The following is a 25523-nucleotide window of genomic DNA, read 5'->3' as shown; positions in this document are numbered from 1 at the left end:
TTAAATTAATTTGTTTATATCGAGAACAAGCGGTTGTCTGAGACTTCACCTGCATTCAATTTATATTAGGTTTTACTTACTCATACAAACTTTTATTCCTTATTGTACACCCTTGAGGGTGATGAAAAAAATCGCTTTTAAGGTACTATTTTATTTTTAACTATATATTTACTGCTATAACTTAAAATATATGGAACTTTCATACCATTTTAAACCTTTTTAAAAAAACTAATCCTTAGTTTTTTGAAAATAAAAAGTATCCTATGATACTATCTATTAGTAAAAGTCCCATAAAAATCCATATAGACGTCTAAGAGATGATGGCTTGTACATAGAGATATATTTCGCAGGGCATGCTAGGAAGTAGGATCCCGTCGTACAAACTGCCACCTTTTGTTCATCAACCTGGGCAAGGGCATGATATACCCTAGAAAGGAAGCGTGAATTTACCTACGATTCATACCAGAGAAGGTCCTATGGGATAAAGCTAAAGTGTGATTCTATTATTTCTATGTCCTTTCCACGCATTTCAAACATTAGTGGGGAAATAGGGTTACAGTAAATGATATAGAACCTACAGCCGACAAAGCCGTGTCAAAATTTATGCCTATAAATGCATTGTTAGTTCCTTCATTCTTCATCATCATATCAACCCATTACCGGCCAACTACAGGGTACGGATGTTCTCCTACAATGCGAAGGGCCTTAGGCCGTACTCCACCACGCTGGCCCTTCGTGGACGTTCCTTCTTCAATTTCTTCAAATCGAATCATTCAAATTAACAAACCGTTAGCTATTATTTTATCATCATATCAACCCGTTACCGGTCCACTACAGGGAAGGCCTAGGGTATTCTTCACTACATGTGCGTTCTAAGCAAATAAATATAACTGTAACTGTAAAAGATGATGATGTTTTATGAATACGTCATCCCAAAGTCAGTTACCTTCGATAATGTCAGCATCGAAGTTGTCCAAGAATATAACAATCTAGGTCAAATTATAACTTAAACTATAACTAAAACGTGGTAGAAAGAACTTCGACAAGGAAGCTGACAGCTTTTGGTAAACTGCGTCTCTCTCTCCAGTCTTCAATTCGCCGATACCCCATTGCCTAAAGAGGAAATTCTCAACGAGTGTGTCCTGCCTGTAATGACATATGGAGCGGAGACGTGGACACAGACAATCGACCTGATCCACAAATTTACAGTTGCGCAACGCGCTATGGAGCGAACTATATTGGGAGTCTCTCTTCGGGATAGAATTCGCAACGACCAAATCCGTAGAAGAACCAAGGTCACCGACAGCTCAAAGGATAAGCAGGTTGAAGTGGCAGTGGGCGGGTCATGTCTGTCGTAGGACCGATGGCCGTTGGGGCAGACGTGTCCTGGAGTGGAGACCGCGAATCAGTAAGCGCAGTGTGGGACGATCTCCAGCCTGCTGGACAGATGACCTTAAAAAGATGGCTGGAAGCGGCTGGATAAGAAAGGCGGAAGACTGTGTGAAGTGGCGCGCTCTTGGAATACCTATTTACATAAGTTGCTATATAGTATATATGTTTGATTTTAAAGATAAACCAGATAACAAATAACAGAAATACACGTGAACAATCACTCAATAGTTATTAGATAAGTACCTATATATAACAAAACAATATAATACATTATGCGTGTGCATTAGGTACTCCTTCCTTTGTATGCAAGTAAAGATATCGTGATTGTAATGCTAAATAAGTTGTATGCAATTGCAAACTGTTAAGTACATTAGCTACCAAGTACATATTATATATCCATTATAGAGTCCTATCAAGGAATTTAAATTTATGGAATGGTTTGAAAAATATTATTACAACATCCATTTCAGATTTACTCTCTATAAAATTATGTTGAAATGTAATTCTATTGATCTATATGAAATTAAGCGGTGCAATTTCGCACATATCGCTAAGTTTTTTTTTATAGTGCAAGCAAACTGATATTTCAATTGCTCTGATATGATAATTTACTCTCAATAATAATACCAAAAAGTAAGTATTAAAGAGAATACGAAGTATAAATTATATAGTCATATCTTACTATTACTTTGTGGAAATAACCTGCTTCACTTTATTTTTTTATTCATTTATTCAGAGCAGGGTATTTTAGGTTCCTCCAGTTCGAGGGTAGCCAGTTGCCAAGACCAATCTGATTTAAGTTGGCGGCCTTAATTAGATGAGATTCGTTAAGAATTCACTTTATTTTATTCTTCTATTTCATTTGCAGTAACGTCACTCGGGCCTCGGCTGAAAATCAGTAACCGTTTATAAAGCATGGTAAATGCTGAGCTGTATATCCTTTCTGTCTGGTGTTACAGACAAACATTATTTTTCTTTATATAAAATGTACTGTTTGTAACACTAAACATGAATAAATATGTTCTTACTTCCATAGGAGAAAAGGATTAAGAGTTCAAACGCTCCATTCTGCTTTTATTTTTTTATTTAACTGCAAATAAACTCCTGATTGCACTCTCACTGATGGTAAGTGACACCATGCAGTGTAAGATTATAGCCAGCTAACCTGCTAGGGGTATGGCAGTTTTCAGTTTTAAACACCAAACCCCTGACCTTCGCGACATTGTACTGGAATGCTCAATTGGTTACCGGTACGTCTTCGTCGTTAGCCACGGCCGACGCCACCATACCAGACCACACCAGAGATTATGAAATTCGAAATTGCTCTTGGCGGGGACCAAACCCGGGACCTCCTAGGTGTAGGGCTTACCACTGCGCATGCGCATGCGCAGTTTGTCACCTAGCAAATGTCAGGCCTCAAAAGGCGGCGTGCGACCAGACTGCCGACGAAGATGGGACCCGACATACGTTGGAGGTTCAAAAACTTTGCGAGAGTACGGTGAATACACAAGTGAATCCCGTAATCTCAATTATAAGTACTTCGGAGGACGCGCAAAGTTGTGGGTGCAAGTCCCGTATAACTACTCCGTTTCCCACAAAAGGCATTATCTTAATATAAAAAAAAGGTCGACAATACTCCTTTAACTGACCACTAGCGCCCTCTTACATGATACCCAAGAACTAAATTGCTTTTCAATATGAATGTTTAATACTATATCGCAATTGACCACTTAGGGTTGCTGGAGGTTTGGAGACACAGCAACAGATGGCGCCACAAATAAATATTGGTGCATTATGATTTTTTATATGAGGCGAGTGAAATGAAACTTTAACGATTGAAATTCCGGAATAACGACCTTGCTGAATCAAAGCGAGTTGCCCGAGGTTACTAAACTAATGACTTTAACAATATTAATATTAGAAGCAAAAATAAACTCGTTAAAGTAAGATATGTCGAAGAAAAAAAGTAGCCGTCGTTTAAAATAAGGAGCAGCATAGTAAGTAATTTACTAAAAGAACTAATGATTGAAACTAAAAATAGTTTTTTTTAGATCATAATAAATGGGCCAATCAACTGCTCAACAATCAAAATAGCTCAACTGATGGTAAGTGGAAAATCATCGCCAATATAATATATATAATAGAGCAACACATCCTGCATAGTGTTGCCGTGTCCGTCAACCTGAGGCTTAGATGTCCTTATGTCCTGATGTGCCTGTAATTATACCGGCATCTTCTCCGTTCAGACCGGAACACAGCATTGCAACAATGCTGCTTAGAAGCAGAAATAAGTATGGCCGTGGTAATTCCCGGGACGAGCTCTGTCACAAATAAAAATTGGTTGTCTGTAAAGTCGGCTTACTGACGATAGTTGAACGTGACAACGTCGTAAGAGAATACTGATGGAATAGTTGCATTTTTCAAAAGAAAATTTTAATTTTATTTGTTTGATAGATATTATCGTTACTATAAACAATTGACACCACATTCACTTTTCACTGCACTTCATCCTTGCCGAAAGCATGTAAATGTATTATTGTATAGAAGCTGTCCACGCGGACGCATCGCTCACTCAAGTAGAAGAGAGACAGATGTCAAACGCGGAGGCCGACTGTGCCTCTTTGTCGCTCGTTCCGCCATCTCGCTTGCACTTCAAGCCTTGAATGGAACGCCTCAGAACGAGGTAACGCTGCATACGTCATATTTTTTCGTGCGTGCAGCCGGCTCCATCGAATTATAAGAAGTTGTAACGTCAAAAGCTCTTCTACAACTCAATGGTGAAATTAAAACGAAATTTAACAAAAAAATAGTTATTTATTTTAAAATAAAATCTATGGAATTATGTCTACAAGTAATAATTATCGTGTTAATAGCAAAATCTGAGTGCGTGATATAATAATTTCATTTCTAACTTAATACTGCGAAAATGTAATTTGCGTTATACGTTACATTATCAATTTAAATAAGTATGATTTGTTTGAATAAATAAGTATATTTGAGATAGATTTTAATTTTTTGGAATGGTTCGAAAAATTATATTATTACAACATCTATTTCAGTTTTACTAGGTACTTATATATTAACTATCGCTCTAATGAAAAACAAACATTCCACCCAAAAAAAAAAAACTTGCCAGTTTAATTATGCACCTCTAAGATAAGATTTACAGGTCTAAAACATTGCTATTATTATTCAGAAGAAATTATCTGAATGGGAAAGCACTACTTTTAGATCTGACGATTTACTTTAGTTTCATCTGCATCAGAGCCATGATTAATAATACCGTACAGTATTCACTTTTTTGGCTATCCGTTGTGCTAAATCAGCACATTGTACTACGCCAATGTCAAGTAATTAATGTATTGGAGGATCCACAAATGCGATCATACAGTAGAGACAAGGCAATGATTCTCTAATACATTTTATTACATTGAGTATGCAATCAAAATTTTAATACCATAGACAATTTGCTTCCAATGGAAATCAGTTACAAACACAATATTTTTTTATTAACGATAACAGTTAATTGAACCCTAAAAAAGTAATATCATATAATAAACCAAAGATTCATTATTACTTAAATGATTATAGCAAGCGCATGGAACGCACTCTAAAGACAAACAGCATTTAATGTGCAATCAACAGTACAGCAATTAACAGCAAATATTTAGAGCGATTTTAATAGCAAACATTTGTCCTTCTATTGTTGTCTGTTTTAAATTTGGAATAGGTCCCTGTATCTCATAATAAGTAACAGTAAGTATATCTTTATAATAATCTGCTTTATAGATATTAGTTTCATCATTACTTTCATCAATAAATTAACAGTCTAATGCTGGATTTAAAGGTCCAAAGAAACCTTAGAAAAACTTCGTAGTTTCTACAAAGTTGTGGAAAAACAACTTTCTATAAAATATTTTTTTTTGGTAAACTTTAGTCCAAATTCAGGCTTCAGTTATAACATTTGATGAATTAAAGATATCATGTCTGTTCATAGATAAATAGTGACTACTTTTCAGTTTAAAAAACTTCAAAAGTGGCATCTCAAAATGGCTGTAATATTTCATTGGAACTTTACTGCCTTCGTGGCACAACATATATATAAAGCAAGATCTTTTTTTCTAAGCATGTTCTCTAAGCAAGTGCGCACAACAAATGACAATATAAAGTAGTTTCATAATTGCTTTATATCATTAAAGCCTATTAAACATTAAAAAAACGCCTCTCTTAACAATCCTAATGTTTTATGTAAAGATCTGAAAATAGTTTAGAAATTGTCAACTTAATTTAATGAGATTTAAACATAGTAGCTTAACAAGCCTTTTTTTTGTGCCGTGCCAATGGAATAGAAGATTTATTGATATTTTGCTTCAGAGTTTCAGACAAGCAACATTCAAAATGCAACTCTACCTACGATTATCTTTCTCGTTTTTTCTCTGTAAGATACGTGGATACCTAAAGAACAATATGTGGTAAAACGAGTAAAATACGTAAGGGAAGCTCCTTTTACAGAAGCAGGACAAGTGTAAAATTCAACAATCAGTAATATTTAGTTTACTATTACATATTTTGAATAATAACAATACATTTACTTACGATGATCGTTTGATGTCTGGGACATCAAACGTAATTACCAGAACGCTTAGGGATAATGATCGCGCCATTGGCATTGAACGAATGCTTTATGCTTTAATCATTCGTTCAATATACGAAGTCCTGACCAAAACTCGAAATCATAATCCCGATCTTCTCTCTCTCTGTTTCTTTGTTTTTTTGACCTTCCTTTACACCATTATGAATCAATCTACTTTTTATCAGACTGCGAAAGAAGGAGGGTAACGTTTTTCGATTGTATGTATGTATATTTCTTTGATTCGCCCTAGAGCCTATACGGTTTGTCGTGTTTTTAAGTGAGTGGTGTCAATAGATTCGTCAGAGTCGTGAGAGTGACACTTGGTACATCAAAATTAACAAAAAAATAAAAAATTAAGTATTTTCGGCGCCAAAAAGTAATCAAAGTAAACTCAAAGCACAGTCAGTTTTTTTTTAATAATTCGCTTACTATCCCAGGTAAACAAACGCACCCCAAGTATTTTTTAAAAAAACCTTTGTGTTTTAAAGCTGTTTTTGAAAGAGCAGCCTCGAGTTGACAATTTCTAAACGATCAGTGCACACCAATGTCTGAACCCTTCAGCATGCGAGTCCACCACCTTCGTTGCGTTCCAATTCACGTCGCACATACTCCGCCTGTTTCTCACTTAGGCCCAACCGGACCACTTCTTGTTCGAACTGGGTCTTGCCGCCAACGCCGACTAGGTATCCGTTTAGTCTAGCTGCTAAGTGTGAGGTCTGCAGTTTAGAGGAATCGAGCCCCAAGCTTCGGCATAGATCCTTGTGGCCTTGCAGTCTGTATTTTTGGTGGTAGCTGCAAAGTGAAAGTTTCATAAACTTAGTTTTGCATAAAAAAAAGTCCTAAAGCGGTGATAGCATAGTGGGGCTTCCGCTTTTCTATCGTGGAGACCGAGTTCGTGCCCCGGCACGCACCACTGACTTTTCGGAGTTATGTACCTTTTAATGTAGGCAAGTGAATAAAAACATCGTTAGGGAACCTGCATACCTGACAGTTCTCCGAAATGTTTTGACTAGCGTGTGAAGTCTACCAATCCGCACTTCGCCAGCGTGGTGCTTGGTGCGACCCGTGGCTGTTAGTGCGCCGATAATGGGTCCACAATGACCCCCAGTGATCGGTAACGAAATGCACGGCCAATCGACAACGATAGTATGACCATCTCATGAGCAGGTCGTAACTAAAAATTTTAACTTTCTATTCATAAATGGTTTGAAAAGACTACAAAATCGAAAACCTAGCAAGTGATCATACACTTGCTAGGTTTTCGATTTTGTAGTCTTAATATTTTCAAAATTAATGAACATTAAAAGTTCAGGCTGGCAACTGAAAATATGAAAAGGTCAATTGAAATAGTAGTTCAATATCCCCTTGAGTTTATTAATGTAAAAAGCACTCTGTAAAATTGAAGTCACATTTATTGATCTTGGGATCAAATCGATCAATCTACGAATGCATTTCAATCAAAGTAATTTATTGACATGATCACGCGAAAATTTTCAGCACTCGTTGCAATAATAAGTAGAGAATACCTACTTATGTTGTGATAAATACCCCGTTACATATCTACTAAATATCTTTTTCGTTGCACGGAAGTTAACCTATGCAAGACATATAATATCAACATACTCGTAGGTAATCCATACAATCATTCTGACCTGATTCTAAGTCTGGATAGACCTCTAACTAAAATTTCGCCAATAACAATAAAGATCTCAATCCACCTAGGTTTTAAGCTAAGAATAATACATAATAGATTTGTTTATAATCAACGACATTATTACCGTAAAAATTAGCTAAACGTGGAAGGTTAAACGGAGGCAGAAAGGAGGTTTTTTACTCCTTAACGTTATAACTTTCCCAATGGGAAATAAGACATTTCCAAGAGGCAAGGCATCCATAATCAAGGAATATTTCCCATCCATAGATAATAAAAGTAACACGCAAAAATCTATAAGGCATGCTCTTACATCTATGATTTTGGGAGACCGTCTACTCCTTAAAATTATTATTAGATACGCGTTTCTTGGATGTTGCACGTCTTCGTAATTCGAGCATTGCAAATTAATAGCAACTACTTACTTGACAGAAATATGTAACTACCAATGATATTAGGTGGAGGTTAATTGATACAATTGATAGTTTAACGCTCCAACCCTGACATAATTATTGTAATATTGACAGTCAGTTTATGTGCAGTCGATTTTAATATTCATACATTGTTGCCATGTAGCTGTAGACAGGTTTGAGGTCGAATAGTGCGAAATAGGATTGTTGGTATTGCTTGGCCTAGTGCAGATCTTGAGATTTAGATTTTAAAGCCCCTGCTTAAATGTAAACACTTTTGGTCACCACGAGACAATGGTAATTCGTCTGTAAAAATCTCTGGTAACTGGTAAACATTTTTAGATTTTTTTTTATTGCTTACTCGAATAACTTTTGATTAAATGCAACTTTATTTGGGCGTCAGATAAAAACATTTTTATGCCACTAAAAGTTAGCCATAGATTGCAATCTCTGGGTGTAATTGATACGCTCTGAGATGGTAACAGGCTAACTTGTGAAGGTTATGCTATAATCGGTTTCTTCGAGGCATCGTACCAGAATGGAACTAGCCTCTTACGAAACGCCATACCAAACCCGAGCAGAGACAGAGAGAATCAGAGATTTCGGTCTCTCACCAAGACCTACTAAGGTCCTCTAAGACGATAGCGCTCCCGCTGTGCTAAAGAGGTCGACAAACTTACTCTTCAGCTGGGTAGAAAGTGCCGGCTGGTGCTATTTCGGTCCTCAGCTGACCGTTGCACCTGACTTGCATGGACTTGTAGGACTCCTCAGCTGCCTCTCGCTGCTCTTCATCGTGGTAAAGGATCATGGACTGGTACTGGAAACCAATGTTGGTAATTTATTTCTTTTTTATCATTTTATAGCTATAATTGTCTGACCAAGCAGATTGTCCACCTGCAGGGCTAGCTGGCGGGAGACAAAAATAACATCCCCCAATTATATCCCCTGACAAGGGATATAATTAACGTGTCCACCTGCTAAAGCACTGGAACATATGACACATATATTATTTGGATATTATTTCCACTTGTGTGCCAGTGCTCTGAGAGTTGATAAAGCTGTGGGATAAGATATTTTTACCCTTTCCCCGGGGAGATAATTGTCCCCATGCACATGGCAGCCGTGCTGGTGTTCAGTGGACAACCATCGCTTATAAATAGATCAACACAGAACACAGAACTTCGCTAGGCATGCAAGATACACATCCCTGCAACGTGCCACCGTGTATCCAGCCTGAGGCGTAGGTGTTAAGCCACATGTGCCTGCAATTACACCGGCACCCGCACAAACCCTTCAGTCAAGCATTGCAATAATGCTGATTAGCGGCAGAAATAAGCACTTCCCCGGACGAGCTCTGTCACAAATAACATCGCAACCGCACACACCCTTCAGTCAGGAACACGGCATTGCAATAATGCTGCGTAGCAGCAGAAAAAAGCGTGGTGGTAGTACTTCCCCGGACGAGCTCTGTCACAAAACCCTCTACTACAACTAAGTTATTTTATATTCATTTTTTGTGGTTTACGAATACAACGCATTAAATGTGGTTTATTAAAAAAAGATCTCGCTATATTTAAAATATATTATTATTATTTTTCCACGGGATTAAAAGTAGGTAGGTCCTGTGTTTGTATCCAGGTTGCAAGCTATAAATGTATCATATTTTGTTAAGATGTTGCAGTTGTTGAGCCGAACGTATTTAAACTGTCTGCACTACACTGACTAAGAACGGTAAGTGTAAGAATTGCTGAGAAAAAATGTAATTGGCTAACTATTTTTATCTGATTTTATTTGACCGTTTTTTTTAATAAGTATAAAGATAAATATTTATAAACAAAAATGACCTATGTTTTTACCAAAACATAACGCTATTAGATCTGCAACGTCTTCGCAGCTACCGCAGCGACGCATAGTGTCTAAGACGCTGGCAGCATTTCCCCTTTGAATGGCTAAACTCTTTCTCTTCTCTTTGGTCTACTGCGTCAGCTCCAGGATTACCGTTATACTCTTTAATCTTTTCTGACAATTCATAAAAATTTCTCAGCCTTCGGTCACCACGGCCCCATATTCAAATGGAAACTGCAATGAAGGCTTTCATATTCGCGCGTCTTAGCCTGCGCGGCACTGGTACTATTTGTTTTTATTTATTTCAATTTTTAGTTCTTGTATTCTTATATTGCGCAATGAACAACAAAAAAAAAATTAAAATAAAGAAATGAAAAAAAACTAAGCAAATACAGAGAAAAAAATCCATGTGTCTGCAATACCGAGCTACTCGTATATCTAACGATTGAGTTTTCTCTAAATAAAAAGATAAACAGCTAAAGATTGTTTTAAAATTATTTTTCACATGAACAGTTTTCATATGGAGGCTTCCCACGTTTGTGCTGCGATTTGTTTTTAATTTTTCTTGCTGAGGAAAATGTACCATAAACAATCACATTGTAAGTTTGTTATACCTATTAAACCTAGATTCGTCCTAGTTAGTTTTAACACGACATCATCATCAGCAGCCTGTTACCAACAATATGTTTCTACCATTCCTACATTGCGAGCATGATGACTGTTGTTTCGTTTTATTATAGTATTTAAGTACCAAATCGGTCTTTTAAGAGGAATGTGCAGTACCCTGACAAGTCGAAAAGGCTTAAGGGTGCGAAGAACCTATAAAATATGTTATATTTTTGGTTTCAATAAATAAATAAAATAAATTAACAGAAATAAAATCCGCCGGGCACAGGAGGCCTTAATTACTATAATCAAATGATATGATTACACATGTTTGAAAATAAATATTATTTTCTAGCCATAACGGATGTAAGTACTAAAAAAGATGTTTTAAAATTACGATAATCAGATAAAAGACTTTCTATCCGTAAATCTAATCTAGGCGTTTTCAATGTCAACTAAATGCTAACGCAAAGAAATAAATTCCTTCAAAGATAATGCAGCATAATCTCTATAACGATTCATTGATAACTTAAGGTCTTCTTCACATTAAGGAAGTTTTGAAGGACAACCCACTTCTTGTATGGAGAGCTTTTAATTTGAATGTATAAGTATTAAAAATAATAATATAAACTACGAATACTAATAAATTCTAAGTCATAGATATCTAATATAAACCTGAATTTATTTTCGTTTGTCTCGCTAAAAATCTGAATTAGTCATTTTAAATCGGAATAGTTCACCGTGTTATCTAATTTTAAATAGGCTCATAATTAAACCACTGTACATCACAAAGACAAATACGAAAGACCGAAGTTTAGTAATTTAAGATTCTGATAAAATGTGTAGTGACCATGAAGATCTTGAAATTGCAATAGTCAAGACAAAGTCAAAGTCAAATATTTCTTTATTCAAATAGGCACATAGATGGCACTTTTGATGCGTTATTATATACAAAATGTGTACATAGCAGTGAGTAGTGATGGCGATAACTACAATCGTAAACTTAAAACTAAAGCTACGAGGGTTCCAATCGCGCCCTGGTCTAAGAAGAAGCCCACAACAAACTTAGAAAAAGCTGCAATGCTGCGTATAGTATCGCAATTCTGTATTATAGAATGACTGCATCTTCACAGTGAACTAGCAGTCTGCGTGCTGTTTTTGTTCACCAGATGACTAAAAGGCGTTTTCAAGCGGACTATTTCGGTCTAGATTTCGAAATATCCTAAATAAGATTAAGCAGGGTTTTATAATATCGGTTTCGTTCAGGATAGTTCATTGCAAATCGATTTAACTGCCCCGTTGCACGTAAAAAATAAAATAGAAAGCATACCAATACCATACCCCCTTAATCACTGAGAACCGCACTGCTATGTAGAGTAAGAAATCGAAAAAGATCGATCATTCAACCTAATCAATGCTTGGACATAACACAAGGACATTGTTCATTAATTGGTCCACGACTTCTGCCCGTCTGTATACACCCTAAATGATTTTATAACATTCTAATGTTATCTTTATCACCATGATCATTCAATGTAGGCCAAATACATCACACGTGTCGTCTTTGTGAGGTTTGATATACAATAATTAACTTTGATGAGATTACAAAATAGATTATATTATTAGATATCTATTTGTATTTCCATTGTGCTGAATGAATAAGCAATGTATGCAATTCAACGGAATGTGGGATGAATAGGCAAAATGGTAATAAATTAGATCATTTCAATGAAGTGAGTAGCTCGTGTTTAATTAATACGTAGATACTAAAGAAATGACGCTTTCATTATTTAAAACTTCCAAGACAATTAATTAAAAAGAAATCATTATAGTCTTTATTTACGTACATTTGTTAGTTACTTTACATGAAAAAAAATTACAATAATTTACTACTTGCGCGTTGGGCAGGAGCTCGACTTCCCTTTCGGGGGGCCGAGTTCAAATCCCGCACGCATCTCTAACTTTTCTAAGTAATGTGCGTTTCAAGTAATTAAAATATCACTTGCTTCAACAGTGAAGGAAAACATCGTGACGAAACCTGCATGCCTGAGAGTTCTACATAATGTTCTCAAAGGTGTGTAAAGTCAACCAATCCAACTAGGCCAGCGTGGTAGATTTCGGCCATAACCCAATCAGGTAAAGGTATAAAATGGTAACGATTCTTTTGTTGACAGATCTCTTAACTTAATTGCCATGACTATAACTAGTGCTTTTCTTTTACTAATAGGTATATCTTGAAATGAATAGCACTATTTTTAGTAAAATAGAACTGGCACCATTTTTTTGTAATAAAATGCAGGTGTTACAAACAATGGTGCCAAAAGATTTATCAATCAAATATATCTGCAAAGAGTTTGACTTTTTGTTATTTAATGGAAAACGTTTAGTTTAAGTACAAAAAAAATTATTTATTACGGCTGGCGTTGGGAAAAAGAATAAACTGTATATTATGAACAGATAACTAGAAACGATATCCAAAAGGAATTCTTGACTGACCTGTCTCTTAAGTTTGGTGGTAAGTCCGTACTCGTGGTTCGCCCAGAACATGTCCAGCAACTCTTCATATGTGGCGGTCTTTGGGTCGTAGTCCAGCTCTATTACTTCTGTGTGGTCCCCACTGTAAAATTGTACATGGAAGCAAATTACATACAAGAAAAAAAACCGTATAAATACGAAACAGAGTTTTTTTTTGTCTCTTTCGTATTTCTTGTTTCATACGGCCCAACCATTGATCAAAGATATTGGTGAAATTCCAAATACCATTCGATAGCTTGCTTTTTCGAAACGGACAAAAGATAATTTTTTATCCGGGTTCTCAACTGGTACAACTGTATATTTCGATAGTTTTTTTATATTATTGACCAAAAAAATATTTCATCAATTCAAAACCTTCTCTAAATTATAAATTTGGTTACATAAATAATTTATAGAAGATGGTCAAAGAGTCGCCATAAATAAATAAAAACTATAGTTGTGGTTTAGTGTGTGGTGTGGTTAGTGGCACCTGGAGATCTAGGTTAGCTTAAAGCATATCGCTAAATATTTTTCCAATAATCCAGAACTGAAACAACAAGTCTCTCTTAAGAATAATCACACAAATAATATAATGTAGACTCTACCATATATTATTTGTACATGGGAGAGCTGTAGGCCAATAGAAGAGTCTTAAAACAGCGAGGTGTTCGAATTTAACTAGTATCGCCTTGGCCTTGATGGTGCGTAGACAGAACAATCTCGACGAAATGATTCACAATGCCGAAATTATTTCACTTCACGTTCACAAAAAAGATGAGTCTAACCGGTTTCAATACATATAGAAACACGTGAATTGTACCTCTATCGTGTACGAGATAGGCACTTAAAGTGTTTCTGTATGTATTCAGTCCACAACTCAGCATCTCATATAGGCAAGAAGGTTTTAACTTATATATACTTATAAATATTAGATTTTTTTTAGTATTTATTTAATCATTATCACCATCATTCCTAGCCTATTAAAGTCCATCTACTAAGTATCCTCAAGACAAAATGGCTGACTGCTTGAATGATTTCGACAGCCGATTGGCGCAGTGGGCAGCGACCCTGCTTTCTGAGTCCAAGGCCGTGGGTTCGATTCCCACAACTGGGAAATGTTTGTGTGATGAACATGAATGTTTTTCAGTGTCTGGGTGTTTATCAGTATATTACAAGTATTTACGTGTATTATATTCATAAAGATATCCATCAGCCATCTTAGTACCCATAACACAAGCTATGCTTACTTTGGGGCTAGATGGCGTTGTGTGTATTGTAGTATTATATATATTATATATATTGACTGACTTGACTTAATCTAATAATAATAATAATAGCCTTTATTAACAATCTTATAAATTACATTTCACCTTATTCTATTTAGTACTACCAAAATATTTATTTTATTTATTTATCATAGGTAGGCAAATATACAAGTAAAGTAAAGTAAAGTAATTATAATAATTATACAACCAAATGAGTACCTCACATCTTATATTGGTGTGTATGTAATAAATGTACTGGGTGTAAGGGTTATTAATCCTGATTTAGGTAAAAAAAAAAATCGCTTAAAAAAATTAGCTGAAATTCGGTACACAGCAACCATTACTGTACTCTAATGAAGGAGTACGCTACGAAAAGATTTACCAAAATGTATCCCCAAAGGAGGCAAAATAGGGGTTTGAAATTTGTATGAAAATTTAAATTACAAAGCAAAAGTTGTTATGATATGGTATAAATATTTGCTACTTGTTTTATGTAGCTATTGCATCATGTATTGTAAAGTAAAATAAAACACGTGTCGTTCTCACTAAACAAGTAATCCATTGACAAAAGCAAATCGTATCAACTGTTTACAAACGTGTATATATTTTGCCGGTCATTCATAACTTTCTGCATCATAATTTAGTTGCGATAACAATACCTAGATAGGTCGTTTTATTTGTAATCGTGAAGTTTAAATGAAATGATGAACATGCAATATAATGAAGCTACTTTCCAATCGAATTACTTTCAGACATGTAGGGACAAGGATTAAGTATTCAGGGAGTGATACCATAGGCAACATTTTATTACAGCAATTTACCCATTTGGGGATGAAAATATGAATGTGAAGATTGTATGAAGGTTCAATAAAAATTGATGGAAATATATTAAACTTGCAGCCGGTTATAAGAGGGGTATAGGGCCGATTACTTCCTCCATTGCTCATTAGTCTGTATTCTGAAACCTACAAACAACAAAGATCTTAAGCGTGCTTCGCCTCACCTCAGATTAAGAAACACTTAAAACGAGGCAAACGTCCGACATAAATCTGTCTCGTTTTACGACTCACTTAACACTGAGCAAAGTAAATTGACGTAAAAAGAGTAGAAAATCTAATACGTTTTCTTCTATAACTATTTATGATGCTCGGCTTTTCAAAACATTACCTACTTAGTAAGTGGCAATTTTTATATTACTTATTGTTGGTAATAAAACAATATTTTTATTACGTAATCCTCATCATTGTAAGGGAAATGTACGAAACGTGCCCTGTAAAACACTCGTTGTAACGACAATAAATTATTATGGTTTCTTAACAAAGTTTATGTGATTCATTTTTTATTTCGAGCTATGAGCTATTGTTTTGGAAAACTTCACACAAATACCATCGCGAAAATTTTATAAACCGATCTTAGGTACAATTTGTTCGTAAAATAATACAAAGTTGTGAGCCCATGCCAGATAATACAACTACATCATGTAGTCTTTACAAACGAACAAGTTTCTAAAATAATAAGTCCATTGTGTATATCCAATACACGATGGACTTATTATTTTAGAAACTGACATGAATTTTTGACATCTGCATATCGTCTACAAAAGGCAAAGAATTAGTGTTTCCGGATAAATTATTTAAAAAAAAAGATCCCGTAGATAATTTTGGGTCCTTACAATATAAAAATTTAAACTATGTATAAAAACATTTTACACAGTTTAATTTTGTTTTCCGTCTCCCGTTACGTTCCCTTACTCGCCTTTATCTCAGTAGTAGATACCCGCGCAAAGAGGAGAATGGTGAAAACTTTAAATACTCGATTAAGGAAGACCGAGTTTTTTTATTGCCGGCTTCTTAGAAGTCTTCCTTCTAAACCAGCGGTAGAGTCGTTACAAACATAAAGCCTTGGCATTTCAAATTGCTTATTGGGATGCGTGAAATAAATTTGATTTTGAATTAAATTGAATTCGTTCGAAATCAACGTAAAATGACGAAGATGAAAATAAACATTAGGTTATAATTAAAATTACATATTTGTTTATCTGTAACAGCTGGTGGGATGTATTTAATTGTATACTAATTAGAACTGTACGATCATTAATGATTATTATCATTTATTCAAGAATGAAGGCATGGATTTATTGCGCAATGCGATATGATTAGAAATATAATGTTACAAACGATAAAATTGACAATATTGTAAATGCACGGTCATTGCCGTGATACTCGATAACTCTATATTTGGAAACTAGGAAATGCTCGCGAAGCTGTCGTTATTTGATATGTAGATAACAGTTTTTTTTTCCTAACTTTAGAACGGTATCATCATAATTCATAATGGTACTTTATGATTTATATTTAAATAAAAAATTCACATAAACTTTCTCGTTTTGGTTTTTGAGATTTTCGCGTTCAAATAATAAAAAGAATCTGAAAACCACGGTTTCACGTATTTAACTATGTCTTATTTTATCAATTTGTGAATTTTGAACATATTATATTTATATGACAAGGTTATTACGAAAAAAAATTTTGAGGAAGGGTATTTTTATTTTGCTGATTATGCCTAATGATTAGTCCGCAGGCCTCCGAGGCCATGGTGTGAGCCCACGCCAGTATGAAGTTAGAAGTCTTCTGCTTTCTGACTTCTGCATTGTCAGTAGTAATATGACCGTCAGTGTCGTGACGGATATGTTTAGGCCTCCCGTTGTTGAGAGTGGCACTAAGATTGGGTTAGTATAGAGAAGCCGCAACTATGAGAGGGTTAGAATGTTGGATGGAGGATTGAATTTAATGAATAGGTATTAGAAAAAACTACTGCCATCGTGCTGAGCCTGTCTTGCCCCGTGGGATACGATAGGGTCAGGAGCAGCTCTGATCGATTTAACAATAAAAATTTGACGAGCTCAACTTTCCGCATTACCTGTTTTCTCATCCAAAACTCAGATTCAATTAATTTTAGCATGAAAATTTTAAGAAAGGTCACGTCTAAATTTCTCTTTCTTCCAATCATGTTATTTTTGTTTCATATGTCTTTGATGTCTTTTGAGTCCACTTAACATGGCGAAGAAAGGTGATTTTTTGGTAATTTTAGAGAGTCAGATTTTTCTTGAAAATCAAATTTTCAAGAAAAAGACGAGACTGTTATTAAGAAAAAAAGCATTATCTGGGGAACCAATAGGGGAATACGTTCGTATGGAGAATCCTGCCCATACTTTCTACAATTTTATAAGGAACATTATTAATAATAATATGTATATTTCCAAAAAATCTGAAGACTAAACAATATAGTAAAAGGTTTTCTTATTTTATAGGATGAACTATTAAAGAACTTAAACAGTTCGGCCAGCACAGCGTTCATGTATAGAACGCAATCGCTCAAACAAATTAGTCAAGAAGATCCGACATATATACTATATACTATATATATAGAAGATTTTTTTGAAGTGATATGAGGTAGTAAATGCCGATGTTGCTTCCTACATTCAAATTTTCTTAAGACTCTATCACTCTATTCTAATATAATTACCAGTAGAATTTAAAAAAAAAATCTTACATCTCTCTCGGCGAGAACTAAAAATAATATTCGCCTTGGAAAATATCGATCTGTCAACCGTGCATAATCTAGACATAGACAAAGAACTTGAAATGAGTGAATGTGGAATTACATATGACTACAGCTCACCTGATAGTAAGTTAAAATGTATTTTATGATGGTGCATTATTTAAACTATAATTTAAATATAAGCATTTTTTTTAATTAACATCAGTGTAATATTAAAAAAAACACTGTTAAATTTTTTTATAAAAAAAACCCCACTCCTCCGTTTGCAGGTAGATATTTTGAGAAACCAAGCAACCAGCGGTCGCGACTTCAGAGTGAGGAACCCCCTCAGAATACGCGCCGTTTCATGAACTATTTATTTCCATCTGTATCCTAGATCCAACTACCAAGTGAAAGCTTCTCAATTGGTTGAAGTTTTTCGACTAGAAGAATTTTGACAGAAGCAACTATCGGGACGATAAACATTAAACTTAGATCGCTATAATCCACGTAATGCAGGAGAATCTGTACGGTGTCATTTATAATTTCGTGAATCTTTATACTCAACACATGGGCTCACACAATGACTCATCCAAGGGACCTGAAATCTCGCAGAAAATGTATGAACTCTCTTAAAAAAATGTATGGCAAGACAGACAAAAATGAAAAAAAAAAATCTGTATAGAGGGCCCAGTTCCTAATTCATAACCTGGATAGCAGCTTCATTTTTGTGCCTTTTGGAGTAGAGACTTTGGGACCGTGGGGTCCGGAGGCAAGAGCCATTTTCAAAGAATTATCGAAAAGGGTTATCGAGTCTACCGGTGATCCTAGAGCGGGCAGTTACCTTGGCCAACGAATTAGTTTGGCCATCCAAAGGGGCAATGCTGCCAGCATCTTAGGTTATATTTATATTTTAAAGAAACAGTATTACTATATTTAAACTAATTAAAAGTTAAAAGCTGTTCTCGTAAAAAAAAATAAAAAAATAGAGGGCCCCCAAAAAATTTTTCATAAACTCCACACCAAACAATTTGAACAATTAATAGTTAATTACAAAATAATCATCTCCTGACAGAACATATTTCATTGCAGAAGATGTTGTTATGAAGTATAAAGATTGAAGGAATTATAAATTAGGTACCTACACCGCAAAGATTCTGCTGCTTTTCGCGGATTGTAGAAAATTAAGTTTCCATTCCGTTCACAGTTGTTTACCACTTGCTGGCGTAGGTAATGTTATCTTCTGACAGAGGTGAATTAATGTGATGGGATTGCAATGTTCATCGTAGGAGATAATGATGATTTAAACTTACATGTTCCTATAATGTGGGTTCTTTGTGGTACCTCCAGCGTAGCCGACCCTGGTGCGAATGATGCCGAGTGTGGCGCCGAAAAGAGAATCGTTCGACCAAAAACAACCCATTCCGAATGTCGCCTTCTTGGTGGGAATATCGACATCGTGGAGTAGGGTTGCCTGCAACAAATAAAATAAAATTATTAAATAATATTTATTTTTATTTTATTTCTAGAACACGATAAATATAAATAAATAGTTTATTTTAGGTTATATTTATAAAACAATTATTTTAAAGAATAAATAAATGAATCCAGTTATTGAACACGATCTAACTGATGCAATAACGGAGGAATGATGCCTTGTATGTTAAGAATAATAAGTTTGTTCGGTCTCCTCATCGGGAACGGGGGAGAGATCCCACTTTTTTATTCTTATCTGTCCCCCTGAGGGGAATGAACAGGGGGATAGATAGGAATAATCCAGAACTAAGACTTTCTTATTTAAAACCTTCTCATCGAATAATTAAATATCACCTATATTCAAATATGTTTTCAAGAGTATAATGGTAGCCGTCACTTACAATCTTAGAGGTGCGAATTTGCCCTTTACTTATGCCCCGTGCCTTGTAAAGCATATTCAACTATTTTTATTGGGGCAACATGGTCGGTATAAGCTTTATCCCTTTTCTGGAGAAATTGTGTGCTCACTAGGGCGAAATTAGTTGGCCTCGTGATGTAGATTCTACTAATTTAAAGTTATCTATTCAATACGGGCTGGCTAGAAAATTATGAAGAAAGCTCAGGCTTGTAGGTTTCAAGAGATTTTCCTTCACCGTTCATGCAATTTATATTTTAATTGCTAAAACTAAAAACGCATACCTTACGCAAAAGTTATCTTGTAGTTTAAAGATTTCACAAAGATAACCAGTTGTTAAATCATCAAAAGGAATCAAAATGCCGAAAGTCCTATAATTTAAACCTGGTCCAAACCGGTTCACAAAAAACAAAGCGGTCTTCAGCTTTTTCGTCGGGTAACAGGAATCCAGATTGACTCCTCTGGGCGTTTCACAGTAATTTTTTTTAATGCCACTGTCAAGTCAAAGGCTCTACAGATATTTCGTTTATGTTGAAGAAAAAAGAAAATACATAAAAGTGGTACATAAAAGAAACTAAAGAGCGATAATATTATTATAACCTCTGAGTTCTGTGCGTTTGATGCAATTAAATGTTACTTATTTTCATGGTGAAGGGAGTAGGGTAATATCTTAAAGCAGCCTGCATTCGTAAGAGTTCTCCATAATATTATCAAGTGCGTGCAAAGTCTACCAATCCACACTTGACCATAGTGGTAGACTACGGCCTGAACCCTTCTCATAGGATACCCGATGCGAGGTTATGAGTGAGAGACGACGATTCATGATGATGATGGCGTGCACTTGGTTTCTTACCAAGGTATGCATACAGCGGGAAAATTGCATAAAACAGCAAAAATACGAGTTATATATAAATTTTAGGGTATGCAGTGCTTTCGCGCATGTATGAACTGCACGCCACTGATGATGATGATGAGATATAACTACCACGAAATATGATATTGTTTATTTATTAGCAATAATGACTCGTTAATTCACTCGAACAATGACAAGAAAGCATTGTCATCTAAACAACAGATCCTGGTATTATGACTTGAACTGCCAATAAGCATTAATTGTTAACTATCTAAAGGTCATTGATAGTGGAAACTGCGTTTAATTATAATCAAGCCCTCACAGCCAAATCATTATTTGGATAACAAAGGAACTAAGAATTGCACAATTTTTTCTATATTATTTATTAATTTTATTTACTACTTGTGTTACGGCGACAGCAGCCTCACCTGGTAACAAATGATGCAGTCAGTCAGTCAGATGGACGATGATGGATGGATCATGGATGGAACTTGTTATAGTTATGTTTAAAAACCCATAGCCCTAATTAGTTTCGGTACGTTTCACTAGCTACGGCTGAAGCTTACAAGATCAGATCAAAGAAAGAAATTACTTATTCGAACCAGAGCCCCGAAACCACAGCGTTTGCTCTGCGCCAAGGAAGTCGACTAAAGCTTGTTTTGAAGAGATGGAAGGAAGTGGAATCATCATCATCATATCAAACCATTACCGGCCGACAAAAGGGGAACTGGTCCCGCCACGCTGGCTAAGTGCGGATTGGTGGACCCCAAACGTCTTTGAGAAGAGGAATACACACTTAGAAAGTAACACTTATAATTTTAAACCCTTTACCTCATAAAAATAGCTTTCGTTTGTGTTTGTATACACAGTTTGTAGTGTGTTCGTTTGTTTGTCAATACTTTAAGTCCCAACTAATCTACCAATCAGCTTGATTTCAGCAAACTCCGCTGAATAGATTGAGAATAACTTAGGCTTTTTTTATGTAGGAGGAAATCAACTCATTGTAAAGTCAACATCTACTGAGGATGCTCCGGTTTCGGAGCGAAACGTGCGTAGAGCGTATGTTGCCTAAGATCTGTTTGGTGTGGAGTATAAGGATTGAAGAAATTATAAATTACACCACACAGATTCTCCTGCTTTTCGCGGAGTATAGCAAATTAAGCTTAATTTTGATAATATATCATTTCCGCAAAGTAACACCTGCTTCTATCCAATACAACCAAAATAAACGCGGACAAAGAAGACCAACAGCTATTCATATATTTCATAGGAAAAAATAAAATATTCAAATACTAGTATGTAAAAAAAATCGTTTAGTATCCCATTTGTAGTGCAGTGACATGTTACTCATATTTGCGTGACTGAGACCCCTCAGTCTCTCTGTACATAAAGTCATCTGACTTAAAGTACACACTTCTCAGTCTCCACCCACGTGACGAATGCGGACGTCTTTATGTCATTGCTGAAAATTTATTTATACAGAAAAACCCAATACTTGACTATTTGGGCCCGATTTATAAATCGAACCCAGGATCTCGTGATCCGTGGAAAAAAATGCTAACCACTAGACCAACGAGGCAAATTTAGTAGTGGTGCCGCTGGATTTAAATCAGTTAAAAGCCGCAATTTAGATCGCAGTCGGCCATGTCGCCAGGCTATTTCGGTGTAATTTAGTCCCTTCCCTCGAGGTACTAATAGGTAATTGACTGGGAGTGTTAGTTTGAGACGAAACCTTGGAACTAAGTGGGGAATTGATCCAAATATCAACTCAAGTAGGGTATCAAAGTCAAAGTCAACAATTTCTTTATTCAAGTAAGCCCATAGGTGGCACTATTGATGCGTACATGAGAATTACACGGTAGTGGCGTACACGGTAGATGGCGATAACCACATTCGTAAACTTAAAACTAAAGCTACGAGGGTTCCAAACGCGTCCTGGTCTAAGAAGAAGCCCACAACAAACTTAGCCGGGTGTTTTTTTTTGTTATCACCATCTCACAATGTCATTTTAAATTATTAGAAGAGCAACCTGGTTAGAGCAATAATTTACACCCAAGCTTTTTTATCGATTACGTAGACATTTATGCTATAATAGGACTTTTCTATAAGCTTACGTTTAAAACAAACTTTGAACTTTTAAAGAGACATCTCCAAGATGTCAATTGGTAGTTTATTGTAGAATTGTATGCAATTTCCTTTAAACGAATTATGAATATATATATATAATATCAATTATTACTTCCGTTATATCTCATTACTTCCCATTCCAATATGCAGTCTCATCATTATCAACCCGGCCGAATATACCGGCCCACTACAGGGCACGGGTATCCTCTTAGAATGAGAAGGGTTAAGGTCCACCACGCTGGCCAAGTGTGCATTGGTAGACTTCACAAGCCGTTAAGAGTATTATGGAGAACTCTCAGATATGCAGGTTTCCCCACGATGTTTTCCTTCACCGTTTAAAGCAAGTGATATTTAAATTGCATTAAAAACTCAAAAAACTCTGTATATTATATTGTAAGCTTATTATATGTATCTATATATTATATATGTATGTATGGGTATATGTGCAAATATATATGTTTATTTTTACGCACCACCTAGCTCTCTTCTTGAGCTGTGTTTAACGCCTTTGGTTGACTGGAAGAGATTGCTATGTAGCGAAATTTTTTCTAAACGTTTATGTGGTGTAGAATAAAAGTTTATTCATTCAATTAATCATTCATTCATTCATTCATTCATAACTCCGAAAAGTCAGTGGTGCTTGCCGGGGCTCGAACTCGGTCTCATCAAAAATACGAAGTCTTACAAACTAGGCTATCACCGCTTCATCATATCTCTGCTCCATAAACCTAGTGATCGCCATATTGACTTTAACTTACATGTCTTATATGTTGAGTGAAGTAATGTTATTCGTGCAAAAACGACGGAGTGTTATAAGTTTTACGTGTCTTGTCTTTGGAATCGTAGCTCCCGGTCAGATGAACCGATTTTAATTTTGTTTTTTTTGTTTGAATGGTGAAGTCAGAAGTGTTCGTATATTTTTTTTAGATCGGTCCAAAATGGCCATCGCCACTTTGACGGCAGATTATGTATTTTTCCACAACACTCTCAATCTAGAAATAAAATGAAAGGGCTCAACTAGCAGAATAATGTACACTATATTGAAAATCTTTTGAGGTTAAAGGCTTTTAAATTTTTATTTTTTATATTATTTTACATTAAATGCGTAGAAGTATAGCTCTCGATTTAACATGAATAATGCTTACGGTGAAAATATATTTAACGCTAAAGGATGCTTAAGGAAACTAGATAGATACTTATGCATAGGAAACCTATATAAAACCAATTGCTGTTGCGAGTGCAGAAAGACAAAGCGAGACAAACCAATGTTATTGGTTAGTTGGCATGCGATAGAATGATGTAGCAGCCGAAATCAAGCGATAGCTATATATGGTTTCAGTTGCAAAGTCATTTGCAGGAGAAGTCATTTGAATCGAGATGAGTATAAATAAGTGTGTCCAAAAACATTTTTAATTTCTGGTTAAAAAAAAATGTTGGCAATAAAATGTTTTGGTAAACTTAATGACGCGCATCATTAACTTATTACAAGAGGCCACAGCAATGTGAATATAATCTGGTTATAACAGACTACAGTAACAAGTTCATCGTTCCACTTTCTTTCGCAAAAATCTTCCATCATGAATCTATCAATGGCAATTTACATTTCGAAGAATTGACTCATTACACTCACGATTATGAGGCCACAAAAAACCGTTACAATGTAATAATTATTCATAATTAAGTCAAATAAACATATTAAGATTGCCTTTAATATTAAATATGGACAGGTAGACGCATATTCTAGCCTACTGACTTACTTACCAGAAACATGATCTTTAAAAACAGAAGTACTAGGTACGTAGCAAGAATTGTAGCCAGGTACCTACTACTCAAGTTTCAAAACTTGGACGATTTATTGAATAACATATAACTTACCTACCAATCTTACAAAAACAATGAACAGTTTGTTTGATGGTAGGGAGTAAGTCGGGTCTAAGTCAGTGCTAAAAAGTTTGCAGGATGAATTAATAAAATGTACCGTTTAATTTTAAATCTTAAGTGCTTGTGATCCAAAGCATCAAAAATAGCAGTATGTTCAGTAAGGTCTTTAGTATATTTCTACTCTACAATTTAATTATTAAATTACCAGGTAAGTATTTGATACTTTCTTCAAACATTTAAGTGTAAATGTATGTACCTAGGTACATGGCCCGTTTTTTTAATGAATAAGTATAATATGACCATCAAATTGACTCGACATATCAACAACTTGAAATATGAACTTAAATGCCAAGTACTTACAAGAAATGTGGGACTAAAAACAAATGGTTTTTCAGCCACCACTCGGAATAAGGTTACAAAAAAATACTCACGTTCGTGGGTGGCTTCATTGTGCAAAATCTTCTGATAAAACTCGACATACACGAGGCAACAACGAGATTACTAATTGGGAAGTGATTTTCCGACTTTAAAAGGTTGGATGGGTTTTGTCCGCGTGTGCGATTCGATATAATATACGACTGTGGAGTGAAGCCGAGACGCGTCGTTACAGTGTGGCGGTCCGGCGAGCACTGTCAATGCCGCAGTAAACGTAATTTAAAATTTTCTAGCTATCAACTACGTATGAGCCCGTAGAACGACGCAGACGCGATGACCATGGTGACGTTGCCACTGAAATCTACGTCAGCATAAAGGGTAAGGGCCTGAAACAGCGCAACAGAAACACGTGCAACAAGCTTTCGCAGTACCTAATAAAAACAGTATTCCCGCACGGCTAGAATGGGTGGGAGACATTATTCTCCCCGGGCAGAATGAACACGTTTTCTGCATTCTAGTCCAATCTTTGTCTTTCTTTCT

The 25523-nt window shown here is 35.6% G+C and overlaps 1 protein-coding gene across 1 annotated transcript; it reads right to left on the bottom strand.

Annotated features, from left to right (window-relative positions):
- Nucleotides 1-6175: 6175 nt before the first annotated feature.
- LOC120630264 (peptide methionine sulfoxide reductase) lies at nt 6176-25249 on the bottom strand. The gene is made up of 5 exons (XM_039899420.1): nt 25040-25249; nt 19170-19330; nt 13034-13154; nt 8767-8903; nt 6176-6817 (listed from the first exon to the last, which is right to left on the bottom strand). The coding sequence occupies exons 1-5, from the start codon at nt 25085-25087 to the stop codon at nt 6583-6585; spliced, it is 702 nt and encodes a 233-aa protein (XP_039755354.1). The 5' UTR covers nt 25088-25249; the 3' UTR covers nt 6176-6582.
- Nucleotides 25250-25523: the final 274 nt, after the last annotated feature.

Source organism: Pararge aegeria, chromosome 16 (assembly GCF_905163445.1).
Source record: "Pararge aegeria chromosome 16, ilParAegt1.1, whole genome shotgun sequence".
Classification (NCBI taxonomy): domain Eukaryota; kingdom Metazoa; phylum Arthropoda; class Insecta; order Lepidoptera; family Nymphalidae; genus Pararge; species Pararge aegeria.
The sequence above is the reverse complement of the archived record's forward strand: the minus strand, read 5'-3'. Positions and strand labels throughout refer to the sequence as shown.

Bases quoted from the DNA above. Each gene is read 5' to 3' on its own strand.
- LOC120630264 (XM_039899420.1), bottom strand. From the start codon at position 25,087: ATGTCGAGTTTTATCAGAAGATTTTGCACAATGAAGCCACCCACGAAC. The intron at 13,155-19,169 runs GTAAGTTTAAAT...ACAATTTTACAG, and splicing joins AACCCACATTATAGGAACAT to TGGGGACCACACAGAAGTAA. The intron at 8,904-13,033 runs GTCAGTCAAGAA...ATTGGTTTCCAG, and splicing joins CCACCAAACTTAAGAGACAG to TACCAGTCCATGATCCTTTA.